We start from the raw sequence: 26,110 nt of genomic DNA on the forward strand, positions 1-26,110 counted from the left end.
TTTGATTATTACAATCTACCATTAACGGAGATTGACATATTAATAAGATAATTTAACGGTTTGTTAAAATATAAAGACTATTACGACTATTGAGGACTATTGAGGACACTATAATAGAGCTCCCGCTGAGATTGTCATATTAATATTATAATTGAGATTTTAAAAGTATAATTGGACAGTAAATTACCTTTTTGGTGATTTTTTTATGGCCAAAAATTTATGCTGTAAAAAATTAAGATTTTAGCAAAATGAAATATTACCTATCCTTAAAAAAATCTGGGTCAAACGCATTAATATCACTGTCATTTTTGAATAAGATTTTTCTTGAATGTGTAAATTTCAGTTTTAAAGGTTTTATCTTCATATATTTAGTTCATTTTCTTATTTTATAAAAAATATAGATTTATAACCGATTTCCCATGGAAAGAAGTTTTTGATATTACATAGTTCAAGAATGGCTTTTCTACATGTATGACAGCATTAAGACAAATATTGATGAAAGTTTGTCAAATGTCATGATTTCGAGAGCTTGTTGACCTGTAGTTGCGCAAGACGCAACGATGTACTGGAATTTTTGTTTTGCGGTAGAATTGCAAGAAAAAAAATTGAAGTGGCAAATTCGTCATGGTTCTACTTTGATTTGTCTTGTCATTAAAATTAAAATTATAACCATAACGTTTTTATAAGTCAGAAAAGTAGCATGCAGTCCACTTGATAGGAAGTAGCTATTGTCGCCCATGGATGTCAAAATCAGATTAGATACCCATATGAGGTTTACTACCGACATGTTGCTATTCCTGAGAACTGAGTTAAAATGCCTCGTATAATTATGAATCCTTTACACCACATTTCAAAGCGGGACACAACAGCGCTTAACACTGCTGTCATTAGATTAGGTACCCCAAAGAGTTCTACCACCTTCAACAATACACTACTCATCATATTATTGGCCATATTTCATTTATGTCGCGGAAGAGTTATATCATCGAAATTTCTGTCATTCGGCTACTACAGAAATAGAACACAAATAAGAATGACTGAAAAAACAAACTTGTTATATAAAATGAAGAATACTTCAGAAACAACAAGTTCACTTTAAGACTACTTTTTACTACTTAGTCGAAAACAACCATCGATACTGTAGGTAACAAACAAGGGCTGGTCGTAAGTGTGTTTAGAACATAACTTTTATGACACTTAAGTAGTTAGAGACCGCTGGAGCTCTTTTATGAGTGGGAAGAATTGGAATGGCTCCAGAAACGACTATTGGAGGTAATTGATGCGACATCGATCGGTACGGAAGTGTTTTGAACCTTGCGATTTCAACTTTGGAAGTAGGGCGTTTTAAGTTTGAACCGTGAGTCATTGCATGGAGTATCTGATTAGTTCGATTAGTTTGTTCATGTTATGGTAGGAGCCTTTTGAAGGTGGTAGAATCCTTTGTGGTTTGACTCCGGCGGCACCACCGCCATATTTCTGCTTCATAACAGCAGTTTAAAACACTGCTGTGTCCTGGTTTGAAGGGTGTGGTAAGGGAGACATACTTTTCCGAGGCCTTTCAGCTTAGTCCTCAGGAGTAGCGGTGTGTCTGTGGCCGACTATCTTATCCTATCTGGGGTTGATTACAGATGTCCATAGGTGGCAGTAGCCACGTACCATACTCTGCTACTCCTATATTATATAAAAAAAGGTAGGCGTAAACTATCTCATTAAGTTGCAACCTGCCGTGGGCCTTGCAGCATACAGAACTGCATAGTTGCGAAGCAGCTGTCTGCTATATGATATTGGAGCGACGAGAGGTCTGCCAATATATTTAGTACAATTATCTTACATTGGAATCCAGACATATCCGACATTGATGTAGGCAATACCGATTTCACGAATTCAATTACAGTATTTACCGGTTTAATTATTTCCTTATAAATAAGCCTAGATACCTAAGAGATACCGGAGTAAATGATTTGTACAAGTTGGTTAGTTATGTCTTATTTCCATTTTACATCGAGGCTCATAAGAAGTATTATGGTTATAATTACAACTTCCTCTAAGAAGTTTCGTTTGGACTCCTCGCGTGCCAATCTCAAAATTGTTATTAAGTACTAACTTATTAAACAAAGTACAATGTATATTTTAAAGGTTTTAACTCATCGGCTGTTTACGATTAATGCAATTGAATGTATTTGAATCAAATATTAACGATTACTTAACAATGTTTCCACTTTACTCAGGATGTTGGTGGCTGTAAAATTTGCACACAAAATGTAATTGTTGGAATACAATTGAGGTTATTACACATTTCCAAAATTATAATAATTAAGTAAATTATAACAGTAGTGTGGATTGCAATTATCTTTGCGTTACGTAACCGTTGTAATAAGGCTAGTGTGTAATTCAGTTCATATTATGTTTCACAAGAGACAAACGCTCGCAAAACAATGCTAATTCGGCTTAGTTATATCTAATTGTAGGATCGCATGGTATGGAGTTTGTTTGTAACCGGTTGCAGAGAAAGTTATTTCACGTCGGGATTTCGAGATTGCCTCCTACAACGAGAGGCGGCGGTGCAAATTACTATCAAACTTTGTTTATTAACATTTCTAAACTCTATTTTTATGGAGGTAAGGCTGAAAATATAACACCTAGGCAGGTGACTGTATAATGCAATGCATGAATGCCGCCGCAATGTTTTAATCACAAATGAGGAATGCGAAGTTAATTCGTAATATCACGTTGTATCAGAATTCGTGGTGCTTTTTCAATTTTCGTATATTGTTGCTAGGTACTGGTATAACTTTTATTAATTCCATGTTTGTTGATTAAAATAAAGAAATATTTGGAAAGTATTTCCTTCGAATTTTGTTTTATAGCTCCAAAGATTATGTCATATAGACCTTTTAGGCTGGCGTGTTTAGATTCAATATTCGTCACGTTCATCTTTGACGTTGTATGTGTTCTCACGGGTAGACCCATTTACGACTAACCGACTAACCTTACCCATACGTATGTCATATATAGTTAATAGCCGCCACTAATGATATGATACATTTAGAAATACATTGCTAAGCCGGCTACTCAATTACTAACCGATAATAAATTCAAAAAAGTATCTACCCATGTATCGGAAGATAAAGTAAGCAGTCTGTTTATTATAGCAATTGGGGGAGCTTCTAAGCTTACGTCATCGCACTATGTAGGATTAGTGAAGAAAGGGCAGTGTTAAAGATTTTTAAAAAGATAGAATAAGGAAACGAACATTTACAATCTGTGCTTTAACAACTCTTATGATTTTAACAGCCCATGGTATTGTACAAGTACAATTATATAGAAGCTATATGTTGCCGTATATTTCATAGGTTTAAATTTATCATATCCAATGTAATTTGTCTGCTACATACATACCTACATATTTTTCACAATAACATAATTATTCGTAATTTAAACGTGTCTGTTCATCCATCATGCAAGATTTAAAGTTGATAGAAGATTGATTCAAACAAAAAAAACCCTGCATGTAACCGGTCGATTTGAACCGACAATTAAAAGTTTGAATTTTTTGTTACTGCTTAAGGTTATTCTACAAACAGTGTGATGCTTATTATAATAAATATAAATATTTACTTTTGAATGAAGTAGCACATGCTTATGAAGATACTTGATAAGTGCCAGGAGGCTAGAAAATCCTAGGTAGGATTAGAGTATTTTCGAGGGTGATAAGAGAAGTCGATGAAGAGGTCTAGTTTACTATGCGTCATATAAATATATCTGTATTCATAACCTTGAAGCAATCATATCATTATACTGGAGGTATTGGCTTTTATTTCGTTTCCGCCCGATTGAACATCCGTGTACCTACCTTTAGATTTTCGACTTCTATTTGCCTACACATATCTCAGATATTTTCGACTAAGTTATTTAATTTTCTGTGGTATATCTTATCGTGAAATTACGTAATTACAAGTATCTTTTTCTTAATTTAACCGATTATAGTATGAAATGTCAAAGTAAAATTGAATAGAATTGTAAAGGTTAAAGTGTAGGCGGTATAACAATAGGATGTTGCGAATAGTAACACCTATAAAATCATCTTATATTTTTGCATCCGGCAACCTTGAACAATCGGTTCCGATTGCACCGCCAGATGGCGTGCGAGACGCGATGACTCAAACCGGAGGAAGAGAAAGCTCGACAATCGATCATGCACGCGACCGGCGCAGATGTAAGATGCGTACGAGCATTATGTAAACGACGATCCCTTATTAGCTTGGCTTCACCGTTAGCTAAATAAAACTCTCTAACAACATATGAGTAAACAGATTTATTGATGGTCAACCTTTTTGCACCATTGTCAAATATTTAAACCCGTATGGCACAATTATCTCGGGTTAAATACCCAATGTGGTAGCAATACTGCCAAAGATGATGAATTTGTCTTTAATTCTCAAGTTATGCATGCAGACGTGACTGATACAACATAGGAATCCGACTCAAATGAAGTTAATTACATACCCTCACAGGCAGTAATGACTAGTTACTATCAAATGGGCTGTGTGCGTTTACTATATCTGCACAAAAATAATAAGTTCTTGCTTATTTAATACTAGATCGTAATTTAATCGTGCCTGACTAGTTTGTTATTACCGTCCGTGTGACTAAGTGAAAGCGATTAATGTAAACAAAAAACGTGTGATCACTTTAAAACTTGTAGCACCCATTGAAAAACTGCGCAAATAGTTCCACTTGAGTTATAACGAGATATTCGGATGTAATCGAAAGTAGCACAACCTTTGTTTCAAGTAATCGCGATGGCCGTGCTTGTACTGAAATAGGATGTTATAACGTCCAAGTAGAGGTCACAGCGCTTCCTCAGTGGGCTGTGGTAAAAACTCTCAAGGAAACTAATGCAACAATGAAAACTGTATCGGTTACGCCAAAATGCATGCATTACGTGGCTTAATTCGTTGTTTCACCAGCGTTATCATGAACCGTATTTTGCTCCGCCAAGCCGCACTTATCTAACTCGGAAATTGTAAAATCTGAATGAAACTATTGAACCGCTAGCGTGCTCACGAAACCTACGCTACAGCAGAAATATGCTACTCCATACCTACTGTAGTTGCTCTACTGTTTTCTAATTAACGGTTTTAACATGGAACATCAATATTTTTCCTTCATCGTTTAAGCATGTCATTATTGTTTTGCGATTAGTTAAGCGAATTAGAAATAAACTAGCTGTCCATCCATCCTCACAAACTTTCGCCTTTATAATATTAGTAGGATAAGTAGGAAGTCGGATTAATTAAATACACTAATAAATTAATTTTGAAAATCGGAGGTGCGTGCGCCAGATATTTGAACTTCTAATCCATCCTGGTAATTTGTAATTGCTATTAAATATTTCCTACAATAAATATATACAAACGATTTATTTACCTTAAAAAATATTCCTAGATAGTATCTCTTCTCTCCCGTTTTCAACAGCGGCATGGTCCACCGCGTCACTCCTAGCTCGTCGTCGTTGCAACTCGAGCATTCTGAAACAATATTTGTAAGTGTTAATATTTGTATCGAACATTATTTCACACACATGAAATAAGTTTGAAATCATCTTATTTATTTTTTGGATTTGCTTAAGAAAGAGAAGTCTTATTGGTATGCCTATGTTTTTACAATAAAATTATTATGAATTACAATCTACCCCCTACCATCAAATGATGGTAGGGGGTAGATTATAATTCATCGAAGGCCACAAATAAAGCCCTTCAGTTTGGGCTTCCATATAGCCGGAAGGTGTAAAATATTTAAAGTTTCTTCAATCTACACTTTAATATTTTATCAAGTTGATTATACTTGCCTAATTTATTTTGTATTTTTGAAAGCACTATAATTACAAATGATCTAATTACGACAGTAACGATAGGCAACTCCTTAATTATTCTGTTATGAATAAATTAATAATTCAGCAATGCCACATTAGTGAAGTAATGCAATACTCGTACGTGCTATTTTTGACGTAAAATATTTTAAAACGCCTTTTTATGCTTACACATACGAAATGATTTTACCTTCCCGTAATCATATTTCCTGATCATTTGATTATTTTAGGTTTAAATCTAAAACAAGTTTTAGATATTAAGCCTATGTTGTAAAGTAATTATTTTTCCAATCAATACGGCTTATTACTCCTTGTACATCCACTTTATTACCCGACTGCCAAGGAAGGGTTATGTTTTTCGCGCGTATCTTGTATGTTTGTCTTTCTTTATTTGATCGGATCTAACAAACGGCTGGATGAATTTCGACAATTAAGGTATCGTTATATTCGTCTCAGTGACCCGAGTGTCCTTAGATAGATGTTAGAAAAAAAAAATCAAAATGGCGGATTTTTGGCGCGAAATACTAACACATTTCAAAAAAAAAGTTAACCGAATCTATCGAGTAGGGTATCAAATGAAAGGAAATTAAACGGAGATTATAAAAACATATTTTTATATATATAAAACAACAAGGTGACTGATTGACTGACTAACTAAATGACTTTTTCATTTTTCAGAAATCAACGTACAGCCAAAACCGCGCAACTTAGAGTTCTGAAATTTTGCACATGGGTTCGCCATGTAGCGTAAATAAGTACTAAGACAGGCATTTTGGAAATTCTACCCCTAATAGGGTAAAATAGAGGAAAACAGTTTTTTTGTAATCCTTTAATTTTGTAGCAACTACTATAAAATTTAGTACTTGGCTTTCTGAATAAGAACAAAGACACACCTATTTATCTCCTTCCGAAAAATCAACTCCGTAGAGAGTAAAATAAGGGTTAAAAGTTCATTTGAACAACCGTCAATTTTGAAGCAAACACTATGAAATTTTGTATCTGGCTTGTTGGATAAAAATAATGAAATTCTACCCCTAACGTGGTAAAATAATGACCGGAAATTACTTAAGTTATATAGTTTATAGAAGTAAGTGGTGGATTTCTTTTTGCGAAATAGTAACACGTTTTAAAAAAGCTAAACAAACCTATCGAGTAGGGTATCAAAATAAAGGAAATTAAAAGGAGATTACATATACATTACATAATATATACACATATATATAACACATCGAGATAATTATCTGACTAAATGAGTGAGTTGCTGTGCCAGAGATCAACGAAAAGGGAAACCGCTGAACTTTAGCGTGCTGGAATTTTACACATTCTTAGGTTCTTTATACAGCGTAAATGAGCACTACGAGGATACAATAGGATAATATTGTTTAAACATCTTTTGTTTTTGAAGCAGTAACTACTATGAAACTTTGTATTTGGCTTTCTGGATAAAAAAAATGTAACGCCTGTTTCACTGTTTTTGGAAATTCTACTTCAGCCCTATTAGTGCAGTCGGGTTTTTGATTTTTTAATTAAATTACTTGTATTTAGTTACACTTAATCTTAGTTCATAATGTTTTAGTTTTTGTAGGTTTGTCTGTAATATTTCTAATGATATCAGAATATGAATAGCAACACTACACTACACTATTACTATACAGTATACAACGCTATAAAATTCTAAAGTATAGACTATTATTACCTATTAATATATTATTTTTTTATTTGATCCTAAATATAGGATCCAATAAAAAATGACGATCAGTAAATTTTAATTAAACTTTGACATTTGACCATGGTATAGTTTCGGCCACGAAATACCTCAGGATAGTAATAAACTATAGAGCCTTTTAAAATATTATTACATTGACAGCACGATTTAAAAAAAACCCACACACATTTCTCTTCATACTTCCTTAACGGAGAGCATAACAACTACAAAGTTAGTCTTAAAAATATAAATTTATGTGTCTGTGTTGTTAAATTATATAAAATAGTCGTCATGAATATTAGCAGACCAATAAAAAAAGATTATATAAATGTCAAACGGTAAAAAAAATATATTTAATATTAATTAGTATTAAAAACAAGGTTTTAGTAGGCTCTATCCGGGTCCATCAACAGGCCCTGATCACAATTTTGAATAATAGGTACCTACTTATAGAGATGAATCTAAAAAGCCTAATTTTTAATGGTCGTCGGCCAACATTGAGGCTTGTGACCCGATCAGGTCAATAATATAATATCGCTTTGACGTGTGCAAAAATTCCACAAGCAGCAGCAGTTAAAATTAAATTGTAAGTTTTGACTCACACATTACAAATACAGAAAATAAAACCTTGTAATAAAATACAAATTAACGATCGGACTGGCGAACTCTACATTAAGATAATCGTGACTTTACCTATTTGGAATACACAAATATTTGAACAAAAAAACAGGAGTGTGGCTTATACAATTAGTTTTTTATATTAAGGTAGGTTAGGTAAGTTGTATTATATTAAATCGAAAATAATATATTCTGACTTGATTAGCTCCTTTAATTTAAAGTAATAATATTACAATTCATGATTGCCCACAGGTTTTTAATAGAGCCTGAGAGTTCTTCACTAACTTTTTAAACATGAAGTTTGAATCATCCTTGACATAAGACTGTATTAGCTTTTTATGCAGAATCTGACCTACATTTACTATTTCGGAACAGAGGTCCTTTTCGGTTTAATCTAGATTGATGTTATGGTTAAATTTAAATGGCATATAGATATGTGTCATGGATAAACTATAGCGTAAAATGCAATTTTCTTAAAACTACGTGATTCCATTACATTTGGTAAAGATGCAAATGCTAGTTATGTAACAGCGAGTTGTTTTGTTATAAAACATTGCAATGTAACAGGGAAAGTGGTACAGTTTCTTAAAAGTTAACCTAGCAAAGATAATTCATGTTATCTGCACAACAACAAATAAAGTTCTCACAGTACTAGGCATGAAGGTTTTCTACAATAGAATTATTTATGTTGTGACTCACACTCATAAAGTGTAATGGACTCTCAGGTACTTAAAAGAAAAGTTCTTAAATAACTAGAACATTGTTTTTACTGAAAATAATATTTAGTAAGAGGTATTTGTAGGTTTGACAGTTGAAAATTTGAAAAAAGAGAAAAAGTACTTTATACAATTCAACTTCTCGTTTTCTTTAGTTGTATATTTTCTTCTGTAAAAATATTTTTAAATATACTCATTTATGTCCGTTATACTTTGAATATACATACTTTGCTTACATGGTGACAAATAAGTAACTCAGTAGTGGGTACAATTGATCAACCATGACTTCTTTTTGCCGCGTAAGGAAAATAGAGATTCAAACTGTTTGCTGCGTAATCTTGTAGCGAATACGAATTTACAAGAACAGGTAGTTTTTTGTCTTATCTCCGGCTCTCTTTATTGCAGCGAGATAAAATATATAACAGTTTTTAAGTCAGACCACAAGCTCTAAACACAAAAAGTAGTTAGTTACGCGTAATGACCGAATAAACAGACAAAAAACAGCTCAAAATTTATACCAAGAATACGAGTAATTTTAAATTTATCACCTATATCTCTTCTTGGCCGAGATTCACCCGGAATAATCTGCACGGTAAACCGGTATGGTGACCACACAGGGGTTACATAGGTTTCCATTAATCTTTGACTTAACCTTTCAATGGCTCAATATTACAATATTGGAAAGAAATAAGTATTACAAGTAATAGAAAGGCAGGATAGTTAATTTTTTCTCCATTGCGGAAAGAAATGTTTCTCGAGCCTATGACGAGCATATATATCTCATTCGTTAGCACACGTTGCAGCCCATACAGTTTGATGGATTTGGATGAGGTGTTGATGCATATTGTATTAATAGTAGGAGTGTCGAGTGCCATAAAATAGATTGTTAAGCAATGGGGTTTTTGTTTTATATCTCATATATAAAATTCCCGTGTCACTATGTTAGTTAACGTACTCCTCCGAAACGGCTTTACCGATTATCACCAAATTTTATATGCATATTCAGTAGGTCTGAGAATCGGCTACTATCTATTTTTCATACCCCTAAGTGATAAGGGTTGTTCACCCTTAACATCTTTTTATTTTAATGGCAACAACGTTTGCCGGGTCAGCTAGTACTCGTATAATATTTAATTATTTATTTTACAATAATATTGGAATGTAATAAGTATACACGATTAAACATTTTCGGAATCGCACAAATAAGGCAGTTGGTATTAGCATGAATATGAATAGAAAAGCAATACACATGTTCTTGGTTTCGTCTTTCCAAATCTCTTTGACGGAGCACGAGGGCGGGTGATTGATGGCTGAATATTATATTTTTGCGTATCCCGCAATAACTAGCTGCGTGGGAATGTTTGATTTATGTCGTGATATGACCACGCACTTGTTAAATGTTGAACCTTTAGATATATCTTATATCTTTTCACACAATCACCATTTAGTAAAATTATGTTAATACGAGTATATTCAAAGAAACGAAAGTGCATGTGTTTGTCTGTAATTTCAGAATATAATAATAATTATTTAATAATTTTTATTATTAAATTAATATAAAGTGTACATAAAACCGGTTAACAATTTTTTTCTTTGATTCGGCCTATATAGGGACTAAATTCGAAAAGTGCTACATATTTTTGACGAAACTTCCATGACGAAATGTCGACATTAAAGGACGATTGGATTTCGTAATCAACCTGATGTTAAGTGATGAAGTGCTATTGAATGTTTCCACAACTGAAGGCATTGTAAGCCTGGTTGTAATGGCACGCATATTACTTGAAATCTGCTTGTTGACTAATCCCCTAGACGCTTCCTGTGTAAAGAAATATTGGTCTTGCTTTCACAAGCATAGTAACTTATTAAACTAAGAACCATTTTATAACCATATTCGTTTGTCTGAGCTACAAAAGATTCGACACGAGACTAGTAAAAATTTATTGAAGAAGCTTTTAAGCGACCCTAGTGCACACTGCTAGTGCAGTTCTGTGCAGTATCCATTGTGACGTGCCTATAGGTGGTCTATTGTTGCGGTTATAATGCACGCTTACGTAGAACCACATGCGAGCACCGTACTTTGTTTGAATGCTATATTCATGTGGCTTTACTCGCCACACCAAGTTGGAAATTTTCCCTTTAAATTTTACGCTTACGTGTGGAAATGTTTTTGGGAAATTCTATTGATTGTGATAACGTCACTAATATAAATTGTATTGGTACATTATTGTTAATGAAGATTATATCTTGAAGATGAGTATACTAAAAGAATATGGAGACTGTGTATAGTATCTAAATTTAACAACAGCAGCTAATTTACAATTTTATAGTTATAAACTTTTTATTATCCGTTAACGATACAGCCATAATATATTTGTACGAATAATCCATTAATTTAAGTGCCGTATTACAGAAACGCCAATTTGAGAAACCACCTCTAATTCGTGTAAATGAGCTTTTAATCGCAGGATCGGATTTACAATTGGCCAGTTACACAACGTTAGAGGTTTGACAACCAAAAGAAATAACCATCAGTCACGCTTCGTGATGGCAACACGTATGTAACTCATGAGTTCTAAACATTTGCTCAATCTCCTTTTTGCGTTATAAAGGTCAATGTGAGTACGTTAATAAAGATGAAGATTATTAGTGTCTATAACCAGTGGGCGAACAGAAAAAAGGTTATTCATTACTTATTTACTTTTCAATGTACACTTGTAGTAACATCTAGAATTAATTGTTGCATTATTTGCATCATCATGTATTTAGAAAATTCATAATTTATTAATGTTTGGTTGTATAGTGATTTGTACAAATTAAGCAGAATTGTGTAACTATGAAAATAAGAAATGTAAAGCAAGGCGATCCTGAATGAACCTATGTTAATTTAAAGTCAGGATAGCCCCAAAATATCAATATTTTTATAAACGTCACCCATAGTTATGGGTATCCAGTTGTATCTTATATATAAAATTCTCGTGTCACAATGTTAGTTACCGTACTTCTCCGACACGGCTTTACCAATTTTCACCAAATTTTATATGCATATTCAGTAGGTCTGAGAATCGGCTACTATCTATTTTTCATACCCCTAAGTGATAAGGGTATACCCTAAATTATTACCCTTATTACCCTTAACATATTTTTATTTATATGGCAACACAACGTTTGCCGGGTCAGCTAGTATTGATATAAAAATCATAACAAATTAATGACAGCTTGCAAGTTAACAATTACAGAGTTTGGAATGTAGAATAAGTGTGGTATTATGTAAATTTTACACGTGGTTATACAAATCGATTATTCATAAGATCTTAATGTCTATAATACTTCAAATGCTCTATATATAAGTGGTTCTGCGATACAAACAGGATTATTAACAACTAGATTTGGTTCCTGAACCCCAATGTCGGTATTTATTTTGTAATCATAAACACTTGAATTTTATCGATATGTGTAAATCTAACAAGTAACACAACTTTTAAGAAAGATGTTTTAACTTGACTATCAATATAAATTCACACGTGACTTAGGTTTAAAAGGGTTTGAAACAGTGATAGGTTTTAGCTTCATTGTAAGCGGCACAAATTATATAATTTTTGATGTCAAATATTGGTAATTGTGTAATATATTGCTTAATATTGCTATAACACATCAATTGCGTAATCATTCACGCGAAACAGGAAAACTAGAAAAAATATGAAAGTGAATACATTGAGACAACTTCAAGTGTCAAGGGTTACAATAATACTTTTCAATTTGGGATTTATATTTGTGAATGTAAATTAACGTTAAGTGAGTATTTTATTTATGGTATTTTATATTTTATTTATGTATGGTATTTATGGTACAGATAAATATTTTCACCGAATACTTACATGCATAAAAGTATCAGATTAAAAAATAAATTAAACTCAATAAAAGTTAAGCATTAAATCAGTTAAAGCTACAAGAGTTAACTTTACAAGAGGAAGCAGAGATAACAATACACAAATAACTTGCGGACAGAATTAATAAATGTTCAAGAAATTTGCATAGTACAAAAGACTTAAACTTAATCCTTTTAAGGCACTTGGACATTGAAATTTATCGGAAACAACGTAAAACGGTACTATATAAAGATAACTAAGAAAGGTACATGTAATAAATTTAAGGATACCAACCAAACGTGACCTGGCCTTGCGTGACATATGACAATACGTAGAGTCAAAATATCAATTATTTATTAAAAAAGTTTTGCACCAGTGGAACATGCAATTAACAGGTACGAGTTAAATATAAAAATTGGCTATAAAATAAATTAAACCGAATTGGTAATACGAAACAAAAGTGTGAAGTTTTCAGATTTCTTATGTTGTATATTGTACATATAGCATATAACAAGCGTAATAAATGAAATTAACAAGAAATGACTCTAACGATTTGAATAAAGCTTTGTATTTAGATAATGTTTGACGTAACGAGCTTATCTAGATATATTTCACATAAACATTTTTACACGTCACTACATAATTTAATTTTAACAGAAATAGGATTACTTATGTAACAACGCTATCTAACGTGATCTCCTAGAAGATGTTTAGATGTCGAGCACTGTACAATAACTATGCCTTTGTCTAAAAATCTTTTTTTTATTCACAGAAAAAAGGGCTTCATCGCACATGCGATCATGCCGCCCTGGTTATAAACATTCTTCTAATACAATTTACAAGCAACACATTAATAAAATCATCATCTAATCAAATTATCTAACGTCTAATGAGCCCATAAAGTAAAAATCTTTAAAATCCAATTTGAAATTGGATATTTGTATTCTCTTTTGTAATTTTATTCCTTATAGCATATATCAGGTTTATATAAACTTGTTTGTTTTAAACGGCAGTGATGAGTAATAAAATAGACATATTTATTATTTTAGCATGTTTGTGTTACTGTGATACAAATCTTTATTATGTGTGAGAGTTTCACACACTACACAAGTATACATGTTTATACCTTTCGCACGTTTTATGGCTTCGTTTGAGTTGGTTTCTAATGAGGTGCTATACGCTTAAAGCTTAAAGGTTACGTTTTATGAACCCATTAAAGACAGTGCAATCAGTGTCTTTGTAAAACTAATGATTCTTTCAAAATCGGATCAGCTGATATACATTCGAGGTATTTTGAAATCACTGAGTAACAAATACCTTCTCTGTATGCTCGTGCCTAATGTTTAATTAACTGTTATAATTAACATAAATTCTGATATTTTTCTGCTCCTGTAGATTGATAAAAATGCATTAAGTACGACTTGTGCATCGCTTCTTACGTATAGAATGCCTAATACTTAGATAAACTTCATTCAAACAATACTTTCATCTATGACTAAATATATTATCATTATATCGAGCAACGATCGCTTAATGATTTATTAGAATATATGAATCGGACTACGTCCTAGTAGCATGCGTGTAATTACCGACACCGATAAACGTAATACTATATCAGGGTCAAGATTAGACCGAGTGTACCAAGGGCAGTACCAAGCTGGCATCCTTAACCTTGCACTAACTATAACAACGAGCGATTGTGTTGTGGTGTCTCTTGCCATATTCGTTCGGAGTCTATGGTTACTCAAAATAAAATCGGAAAATCTGTTTGTGGCCTCGAAATACATCAAATCTTCTAAAAACACGTGTTGTATTAAAAAATATTTTGCCTATACGTATTTTATTGACTGGGAATGAATAACCTTGTGAACGACTGAAGTGATATTGACAGGCCGTTCACAAAAAGATAAACTATTTGCAGATTATGTTACTCGTATAAATTACTTTTTATCCTGAAAATTTCATAAAATTTACATATAACTGAAAATTGTTAAACGCCGTTGTGGTGCAGATAATTAAATGCTTATGACGACGCGAAAACTGTAAACTGACGTCATTACTGTACTCTTACCAACAACTCCTACTGACTGACAATTAAACGAAGCAATTGTAGAATGGATCTGGCACGGTTTAAAAAATAAATAAAACTTTTTACATTGTGTAAACGTTAGAAATAGTTACCTGATTTTCCGCCAAAGCCTCCGACCGTGGACTGGTAGTTCACCGTCTTCGTGTCAGCTATCCAGCTCATAACCAACAGGAGCACGCAGAGGAATTGCCGTTGGACCATTTTGCACTGTTTTTCACACTACCGTTTAACCAACGGACCTTTATTTTCTCCTTAACTTAAGACTGGGTCACAACTCACTCAATGTTCTCGATTGCGACTCCAGCTCGGATTCCCTAATGAGGTGACGGAACTTTAATGAGACGCTATAAAAATACAGCTGGAGAATGTTACGAGTGGGTATATTATATGAGTGTACGGGAAAGCTGAGCCCGGCTTGACGAGTGTTTTTCAACGGTTTTATTTAGCTTCACATGTATGTGACATTTGTAGTTGTTTCGTACTATAATTTATTGGTGCTAAGCCTTTGCGAACCTATGTAGACTTTTACCACCAAAAATACAAAATGTTCCACATATGAATTCGCAATTAAATTATATGGTGCATTGAAGATTTGAAGGAAGGATTTGAGGTCTAAGTGTATACAGGTCTAAATATCATACGGTTCCCATCCGTTCGTTAGCCTTCGTCCAGTCCGTGTGCCTCTTTAACATGTAATTACCTACGAACCTTTCAATGTAATAAGCACGACATAACATGTATACGATAGCGGAGATTCTAAATCTGAGAATATGGAAAAGATGAAGAGGGAACACATTTTTTAAAGATATATCGTAGGTTTCAGTTTGTATTTTTTGTACTTATGTAAAATATTGTTTCCGATGTAATAAGTATATTTGAATGATCTTACTCGTTACATACTCACCTATTACAAACTCTGATGTATTTAGGTACTTTTATGAAAAATATCGCTTCTAACCCGCATGTATAATTGTATACCTTTTTTTTTTTTTTTGTAATATAAGAGTAGCAGACGAGCATGCAGTCCACCTGATGGTAAGTGGCTACTGCCGCCCATGGACATCGTAATCAACCCCAGATAGGATTTAGATATTCCTACCTGAGGTCGGCCACAGATGCGCCGCTACCCCTGAGGACTAAGCTGGAACGCCTCGCAAAAGTCTGTCTCCCTTACCACACCCTTCAAACCGGAACACAGCAGCGCCTAACACTGCTGTTATTAGGTAGAAATAGGTGTGGTGGTGGTGCCGCCGGAGTCGAACCACAAAGGGTTCTACCACCTTCGAATAAGTTATTTAACTCGCAATAAGTTATTTAAAATATGTTCTATTGCATCTAATCGCTATAATTTCATTTCAAAATATGTTACTTTCGTCAGGTAAATGTTGAACGTAATTATCGTTGATGCACTTATAGATAAAGGTTATGATTTCCTATGTAACATGCAGTTTGTTCTTGCGTATTTCAAAAGATGGTTAACCTCTTTTAATTTTGTTGTAATGCTTCTGCCTGCTGCATTCTGGTTTATGTGGTATATATAAATGTTCACATTTCCAGTTATCTATAAGTACCTGGTATTTTTAGCTCACATGTTTATTTGCAAGATGTGTACCACGGGAATAAGTAAAGAAACGGTTATTTAAATTATTGCCTGTCTCTAGGATTTACCCTCTGGATCGATTTAACTGTTTGACACGATTTTCGCGGTTATGAAATAAGTGAGTAATGTACTTTCTTTTCATAATGCTAATCATACTAATATGATTCGTATATATTCGTAATATACCTACATTCGGGTAGAGCCATGTGAGAAAACTCTTAAAATAATAATTTACACTAATGAGATACGTAAGTATAAATAATTGCAGCCTACGTTAATAAAATACTACAAGGTGCCATTTAATTCAATTTCGAGATAATAAGGATAATATGTAGTCGTATTAAAAAATTGTATTTATTTTCTCCAAAAGGCATGGCATAATGAACTCGTTGCAAATATCCTTAATAAGATAATGAGAACTTTACAGATAATATAATATCTTCTTTATGCCATTAAGCAATATATTCTCTGTAATGTATGAAGAGTAGAATGGATTCTTAATTCTTGTTTAAGGTCAATTAATAATATTTTGTCAGATTATGTACGATTTCCGTGTTAAGTTGCGCAATTAACCTTTATTAATAACTTTATTATGTTTTATTTTAATAAGCCAAACCGTAACCTTAACAAGATTTAAAGATTTATTTGCAAAATAGAAATATTTTTAGGAAACATAGCTAATAGAAACTAGAAAATATAGAATGAACTCATGAAAGTGTTACACTTACTGTTAGTGTCTATGTGGTTTGTGAGTGTGGCGTGACTATTGAGGTCTATCTACCTTTTATTGTCTGTGGTATAAAGTATTTGATAAATTAAGGTTAAGCTTTTCGTGTCAAATCACTTTATCTTGATTACATCTAAGACAACACGAAACCATCAATAATTACATAAAACGTACAAAATTGCAACGAGGAAAACTTTTCCTCGTTGCAAATTTTATATTGACGTACACATAAAAGTTTTTATTTTGTATTGTCTTGTATTGTACAGTTGCAGTACTAGTTTCTGACATCGGCTTCGTCTGCGCGGACTTGAAAATTCTGATTCAGAATACTGCAGAAATATAGATGCCATTAATAATTTTTTTTTTCGTGCCTTCGAATTTAAGTTCGGGTCTCATTTAAGTTAAGGCGGTTTTTTATAAAGGCTAAACCCATAAATTTAAAAATAAATTATTATATTCACTAGATTGCTATTTTTGAATCAAACAGAAACACTTTCATTTTATTTCTTCGTACGGATTACTTAATTTCGGTGAACGTTACAAATAATGTTTTGTTTAATTGAAGGTGTTACATACATTGTTTTGAAATACGCGATGCTAACTTACAAGATAGGAATCTATTTCATCTTTAGATTACAACATAAATTTTATATCGATACATAATGGGTACATATAAAGCTACGACTTTACTACTAAATGTATGGTATAAGGTTAAACATTAAATGTATTGCAAATTACACATAGTCAAAGTGAAGGCCACCCCAACCGCCGTCCTTCCCGGGGTCGCTGGCTGGGCGGTTCGAATTCCTACTCTTGGCGCCCGGAACCCCGGAAGCTCTTCTTAGTCGCCTCTACGATAGTCCCTGTCGAGTTCTGAGACTATAGGAATATCATTATCGACCTATTCTCTTACACTTCATAGAGTTCAGTGACAGAAATGATTCTACATATAACTTGGTATACGTGATATGTGTGTATTTTATTGATTTCAAGTACATTTCCGCATAACCACGTGAAAAGTAAGTAGTGTATCGGTAAGTTCTCAATCTCAATTTGCTGACTTTTAATTTAATTACGAGTTGTTAAACTCGCAAGGGCACAATGTGACACGTTGCAATCTCTTTTGGGCAAACCGGTGGCGGCCGACACTGTTTTATGTACAAAAATATGTTAATTATTAAATCGCAGAGCCTTATTATGTATGACGGTAAATGTATCGAGCTTCAGGAAATCTGTACCCAAGATTGATACTTGCTTGAGCTTTTAAACTGTAAGTTATACTTGAATTTATTTGGCTGTTTTTTGCTACAGGGAAACAAGAAATATAAAACAATTGAGCGTGAACTATGGGTTGAAACAAATAATATTTTTTTATTATTTCTTTCAACCCATATTATACTTATATTTATAAGTCACTTATATATTTATTCAATCAATCTTTACAAGGTAAAAGATTTTAGAATATTTTACATAATATATTTTATGAACTTCTCATATAGATTGTTCGTATTCTAAGAATTAAACTACATATTGGCTCATCAGTTGTATTAATAACGAAACTCTCCACTGTAAGTTATCTGGAAATACTAGTATGCAAAACTGTACTCAATACTAGTTTGATAGAGCCACTGCATCGTCAGTTGGCGTAATGGGCTATGAACCAAACCCCTCCTTCATTATACCAAACTGTTGTACTCGATATCCTTGAAATCATCGTGTATGTCCTCCTGACCGATAGAGACAGCAATATGAATACTATTATAGTTAAAGGATGAATAAGCGAGATGCAGATGATAAAATGACGACCGCAAAAAGTTGTCTTAAAGGTCGCAGGAGCTTGTCTCGATCGAATGACATCCGATCTGATTAAATATAGTACTCATGAACGAAGTTGTCAGCGGGAGTGTGCAAGGTACCTAATTGTTATTACGCCCTTTGGTGGCCAACAGGTTGTCATTTATAACGACCAAATTACGTGTTGTTGACAGATGTTCATTCCGAGATGATCACTTTACAATTTAAGCTCTCATGACCATGTATTCGTAATAAAAATGTAATGATCAATCTGCTTTAATCTCAGCTGTTTTCAATATTCGTCATAATGAATACTTAATGATTCATCGTTTAAAGTTAAATAATCAAGTTTTTTAAGATAATAAAGATAAAAACGACTGTGTATTATCCCTGTTGGTGATTGGTTTTTGTAATCATTCGTTTGGTGGGACTAATTAGCTCTGTAAATTTTGTGATAGATTTCTGATGAGGCAAGTTATGAGATCTCTAATAAGACCGTGAGTCTAGTATCCGGGTATCAAGTAGACTATTTATACTCTGATCCTTCCCCTGTGGATACAACTGACGAGACTGATACAGACTTCAAGTGGGACTGAGACTATCTTAAATTAACTAGACGTCGATTTCTACCTGGGTTCCAAGGGTAATTATTTTCGAGCGTAAATATGTAATGCCTCATTCTTAGGCATGCTCTACATCTCAAAAGGCATAACGGACATTAACACATGGTGTGTCGTTGGATTCGTATTAATTGTGGGAGTGACATGGTCTACATAATACCCATTTTCAGCTACTTACTTCTTTTTAGGCAGTCGGTTATTTTCGTTTTTGTAATATACATTATTTTGTATCCAGTGGAAAGTGTTGGAGCGTCCCGTCTAATATTGAGTTTCTGATCAAATATTACGTATTAAGTAATTGTCAACATGTCAATCAGTTGTTCAAAATGCAAATAGTGCCGCCATTAAAATGTAATTAAGTTTTACAATTTAACCGAGTATCTTATATATTTCTGTCAATCAAAATAAGTTTTGCGTTACGACTCTAAACGTTGCAGGGACAAAACGACTTCCGTTGAAACTAGACACTATCAATTACTAGACAGTAAAATTTACTTCTGTATCGAGTGTATCGAATAGATTGTATTGATATCATTTTATATTTTGTCTGAAATAAGAATCGCTACCGGACGAACGTATCTCTAACAGTAAAATTCACTTAAGATACATTGGCGTTTTAACAATCTCTACAAATAAATATGACTATTGTTGTATTATGTTGTATTATGACTTTGGTGAGAATACTGACTGATGTATATGTATATGCAATATATTACAGGAATGATAAATATTTTTTGCATAGATAAATCCAGTAGTTCTGTACGTCCTGTTGTAAGTAATATAATAGAATATGTTGTCCAGAAGCCACCACTTTTTGTGGTTGTGTTACGTCTACTTAGAAACACATTTATTGCAACAATGTCTTAATATTGTGCGTTTTAACAGATATCTTACTAGTTTGTCTCGTATTACCGCGCGTAACCATCGGTACGCAGACGGTCAGGCTACGTTCACGTTATAACAACTCAATTTAAAGTTTTAAGAATTTAAAACCATACTTAATTCGAAGTGCTACGAGTGTATTTATAATATACACGAAATGTAATGGGATCATGATGTTTAAGTATACTGCAATGACGCCTATTCTACTACAGATAACCATTTTCTCTTTTCGCTTCCCTCATAAGAATTAAAGAGTTACAGCATTTTCGTTGAAAGTTGCTTAACTAGTGACGCCAGAAACACAGCCAGGAACGGTGACAGTGGCAAAATTTCATGATAAGAAGTTGCTTAATCTCCATAATAATACTTCAAGAGGCTGATGAATATATAGCAATCAAGATTTAATATTTTAGATGTTTTTCTTTGTTCCGGTCAATTCGGTGCAACCGCAACTGACGAAACAATAAATTTCATTCAACTGTAAAAATATTAATTTCTGAGTAGTTGCTTCGATTAGTGACGTTACAACTTGAGCAAAATTTACTATCCATTTTGCTACGCGGAGGAATGAGTGCAGAGTTTGATTGCGAAAGCACACCCGCCACACCTGTTTGTGCCTTATGATTATCTAGAAAAAATATAGTCGTGTAAACGCAACCTTTTTTGAGGAAATAAGTAAGTTAAAATGTTCTTACGACATTGTTCAAGCGTATCCAGGCGCCGGAGTGTTGTCAGTTGATTTTCTGAGAAAGGCGGTAATTAGTTCAGCTATAAATAGCTGCCTTGCTCCCGGGGGCTGCCTGGATCGGAAAATGTAATTTGCACCGGGGTGTGAGACCGGTACGACGTCCGGTTCAATTTCATAGGAAATTGACATTTCTCTCGACCTGCGCAACGCTTTTAGAAATTAAATACGCACATCAAACAGGCTTTGATGTATTACGTAACGTTATTATGTAAACCTGTCCACTGCCTCCACGGCGATAATTATGCGCTACACTGTACCTACTACACAGTATATACCGGCTCTTAACTTTCTTTGGGGCACATTGAAGTGAGCGATTACGGGTTAGACGGCGTCTTATATGGGAAATACCTGCAGTAGGTATATGTAAACTTGAATCAGCTTTTGTGTATAACAATACTAAGTGTTTCGTGACAAATGCGCAGTCATACCTATACGATATATTTTTGGATACAAATACTTTCAAGTTTGACTGTTGCTATGTCCGAGTTATCTTTGTGCGAAAAAAGTGACTGTGCGTTCATTTCAATATTTACGAGTAGTTCCTTCTATAAAACATAATTTATCTTAAATAAACATATAACAATTATTCTTAAATAAACATGTACACGTACACGTACCTATTGTTAGAAGTTGAATGTTAAGAAAATTTTTAAAGTAACGTCACTCTCACGTTTCTGTGCCACGTCATGTCCAACAACTACCTATACATCTAGAAAGTATTTCAATTACGAACTTATTCATAAAATGTCTCTCTACAACAATACTTCATAATTTTTAAAATGTAACATGTCAATTAAACCGTCAAAAGTATATAAAGTATATCTTGCATTGTTGTTTCAAATATGAATATCACTTGACCATTAAGAAATGTTTAGTGCTCGTTAAGGTAGCTAGTAAATTAAATATCTATTTCAACATTAATAATTTATATAACTATTGGTTGTAAAACTTAAATATATATTTTTAGTTAATTAGAGGCTTCATGCCTAGTTTTGTTTAACCTTCCTTTTAAGTAAAATGACAGCGTTTTAATTGTGTATATGTAAACGTATGTCATAATCATATTCACTTTTATACGTATTACATTAAATGGTAATTAGATAATTTGTATAAGTACATATCCTTGAAATAGTTGGACGGAATGACTGTGGCGTAGGTAATGGCCCATTCAACTTTAGTGACAAACAATGACAGGTCGAGAATTAATTTTAAAGCGATATTGATTGACATTTAATAAAACTATTGATTGGAACTAAACACAATATAGCAAAGGAACATGTATAATTAAACGCTGATATGTTGTCAACAAACATAAGAAAAGAAATGAAATGGAATGAAGATAATAATTTTCGGCTCGAAATTTACTGGTATAACTTCATCAAGATATTATCAATTATTCAAATAGAGATATAAATTATCATATACTTAACCAAAAAGTTTTATTTGGATTATGGCACAAAAAATACACAGGGTTTTGGATAATGTCGCAAAAAAAATAGACAAACACAATGACAGAGCCGTGATTAAACCAGTTCAGACGTTGTTCAGCGCAATGGGAATAACTTTGAAACGTTTCATGACATCACTAGTAATTTTTAGGCATGTTTCTGTCACTGTAATGTCAAGGTCGCACTGAAAATAGATAGGAAAATATTTATGGTAAATGAAATCCTAATAGAGCCTCATCTGTACCAGAATACAAAATCTAAATGGACACATAGCTTCACTACAGGATTTATAAAAAAATGAAGGTCAAAAGCACATCAGGTCAACCTCATTAGTCACTGGCTGAATCGCGGGATAGCAAACACGTTAGAAAACGTATTGAATGCGCGCGCGCCGTTTGAAACGCGTGCTCGGCGCGGTCGGTGCGGCTCTACTAAGGTATTAACAATGATAAAATAAGCAAAGCTTTTATGTAACCTTCGGATTGAAAGCCGCATTCTTGCGGTCAAGCATGCTCTGATGAACGAAGATGTTGCAAACGCAACTCTCCAAATACACGTTGCGTCTGCTTGACCTTTGCAAGGTTTTAATAGCCTGTTCTATTAGCTACCTGCGTACGCCTTCTGTGTACTTGTATGTCATTGTGTTAAAGGGTTTTTCAAGCGCTCTTAACGATTTAGACATTCGATGGGTTTTTATTACACATGGGCTAATGCATTAATATTAAGGAATGAATATGCGCGTGACGTTTCCTTACAGGGTTTTCCATTTTTATTTTTAATGCTAGATATTTTATAATAAAACCTACGTTTTATAGTACCCTTTCAATGTTCTTTATCTGTGCATGGCACTAACGTCGAAATAAAAACAGATACTTGAACATTATTTATTTGTTTATGACTGTGAATAAATATTTTAGTGCTCACTGCTGAGCACATAATAAATGAAACGAAAAAAAAATTAAGACCTGCTACAGCATGTCTTTACATATTTTTTGACAAAATTATTGTCTTCTGTAATTAACTCGTTTTCATATTTCAAATTATGTTTTTACTTAAGATAGAAACGGTTAACGTCTAAGTCCATTCTGTTTCATCCATTAATTTTCTTAGCGGGTGTTCAATTATTGTCATTTCTTCGATATTGTCGGTTTTACGTATGTGCTGAAATGTCATCCACTCCCAATCAGTTATTTTGGTAAACAAAAGATATATTATTTTTGAACTTTCTTGGACAAATTCCTTATTGATTTTCTTATCAAAACGTACCAAGTTATCTCTCGTTGAAATATTACACTGAGTGTTTAATCACTTGGGCTCTGTTATTTACCAGTCTTTATTTATAGGTTGCTTGTCCTATAAAAACGTTCAGGACAACATCATTATGGAGGCAAGCATCATTATGGACGTGTCAGGATAATGGAAGGAAGTGCATGTTACCAGGTCTGTTATAAGCCCTTTGCGATACTGTTAATGAACTGCAAAGGTCAAGGCTTGCGCCCTTATAGTCTTTTTGCTGTTAATCCTTCTGCTCTATAAATTGTCCGTACATAGCAAGGAAACATAAATCAACCAGCCCTATAGGATTTTCTTCCGGCATTTCATTTGAAATTATTCAATATGGGACGTGTCATTAATTTTAATTTGCAGCATACTATATATGATTGAATTTTGAAAACCATGTTTTTATGATTACAAGAATAATTGCTTGGCAGAAACAATGGGTAAGCCTTGTAATCAGATGTTAAGTATGTATATGTACTCCTTTTACATCTATAACTACTACGTAAAAAGTATGGGTCTCCTTCATTAAGTTAAAGACAAAAGTATTGTGGGCCTCTGTAGTCTAATTAATATTATTGAAGTTTATTACAGTTTACTTAATTAACTACATCCTTCGCATACTTCGCAAAATAATTCAGCACAAACAGTAGTAAATAACTGTCAATAGAAATAAATATGTTTTGATAGTTTTTGATACATTGAGCCCATTAATGGTCCACTACTGAATTCCCATTTGATAAAACTATGCAGGGTTTAGGCTTAAAACTACCATGCGGGCTTAGTATAGATTGGTAATTTTCACCAATTTTGAGAATATTATCTTTGTAACTGAATTGTTGCAAAGTAATTTAATTATCCTAACTTTTTTAAAGAGGGCAGTGTAACGTGATGTTTCCTTTCGATTCTGAATCAAGTGAGAAATATTTTTTTATGTCCATCATAGAAACAAACAACATGTCGGCAATGTAGGTAAATAAATGTAATTTAAGGCTTGGCAAATTCACTGTAGGCACTATAAAGCTTTAAAATAAAGGCAGTTTAAATTACTGCCTTAGTCATTCTTACAAAGAATTAATAAGTCTGACAGAGAAGCAGGGCAAAAAATACATCGCAGCACTTTATAAGCAGCCGGTATTCAGTTAAGTCGGCTTACCTCGATAGCTTTTGTGGCAACGAAAGCTCTGCGCTGCTTGCGGTGCACTCGAGTCGTTCAATTTAAGCTGTGATTTTTGCCCTATTTTGATTTTGTGACGTAAAATTTAAGTGAAAATTTTCTGTTAAAAATTCATTTCTATTTTGATTATGTTTATGTCGTACATAGGGACTTTGTTTTCTTTTAAATTACAATATTTTCGTAAACATAATAAGTTTGTGTTAAAAAAAATGTTTTTTTTTTTATAATATAGGAGCAGCATGCAGTCCACCTGATGGTAAGTGGCTCCTGCCGTCCATGGACATCTATAATCAACCCCAGATAGGATAGATATTCCTACCTGAGGTCGGCTACAGATGCGCCGCTACCCTGAGGACTAAGCTGGAACGCCTCGAAAAAGTATGTATCCCTTACCACACCCTTCAAAACGGAACACAACAGCGCGTAACACTGCTGTTATTAGGCAGAAATAGGTGTGGCGGTGGTGCCACCGGAGTCGAACCACAAAGGGTTCTTCAATGTGTCAACATATTATGTTGGCACACTCATCCGTCATATACAAAGGTCAAAAAGCACATATTAAGAAATTGGCGATAGGAAAATGAAATAAGTGAGAATATGATATTTTTTTATTTGCATATTCGTTGTTTGGCGTGTACACTTAAGCCATGTCAAATTTGATTCCTATTCTACATTAATGTGCGTATAAGTGAAATGTCATACATAAATAAAATTATTTTGGATTAAAAGCATTGTAGAATATCGGGTATGAACCTTTAGTAAACTACAAGTTATACTTTTACGGGCTCTTTTACTGATACCTATCTATAAGTATTTCTATTATTAGTTTCTGTGCGGGAACCTTTTTCCGATTATTTATTTACTCTGCCTTACCGCCGACTATTGCAGGGGAATATTAGGCAGTATTGGCTAACATGTCACGTAAGCTCTTATGTAGAGCGTTCGTTAGAATCTATCTTCTAATTGT

General features: G+C 33.5%; 1 protein-coding gene across 2 annotated transcripts in view; it reads right to left on the reverse strand.

Annotated features, from left to right (window-relative positions):
• Positions 1 to 26,110, reverse strand: part of LOC140755729 (uncharacterized) — a 72,150-nt gene that overhangs the window by 4,465 nt on the left and 41,575 nt on the right. For both annotated transcript variants that reach the window (XM_073091030.1, XM_073091031.1), the window contains one exon: positions 5,431 to 5,531. In XM_073091030.1, coding sequence (XP_072947131.1) covers positions 5,431 to 5,531 — 101 coding nt within the window. The remainder of the gene's footprint in view (positions 1 to 5,430; positions 5,532 to 26,110) is intronic.

This window comes from Epargyreus clarus, unplaced genomic scaffold (assembly GCF_041222505.1).
Source record: "Epargyreus clarus isolate Ecla_fem2 unplaced genomic scaffold, WU_Ecla_fem_2.2 ptg000034l, whole genome shotgun sequence".
NCBI lineage: Eukaryota > Metazoa > Arthropoda > Insecta > Lepidoptera > Hesperiidae > Epargyreus > Epargyreus clarus.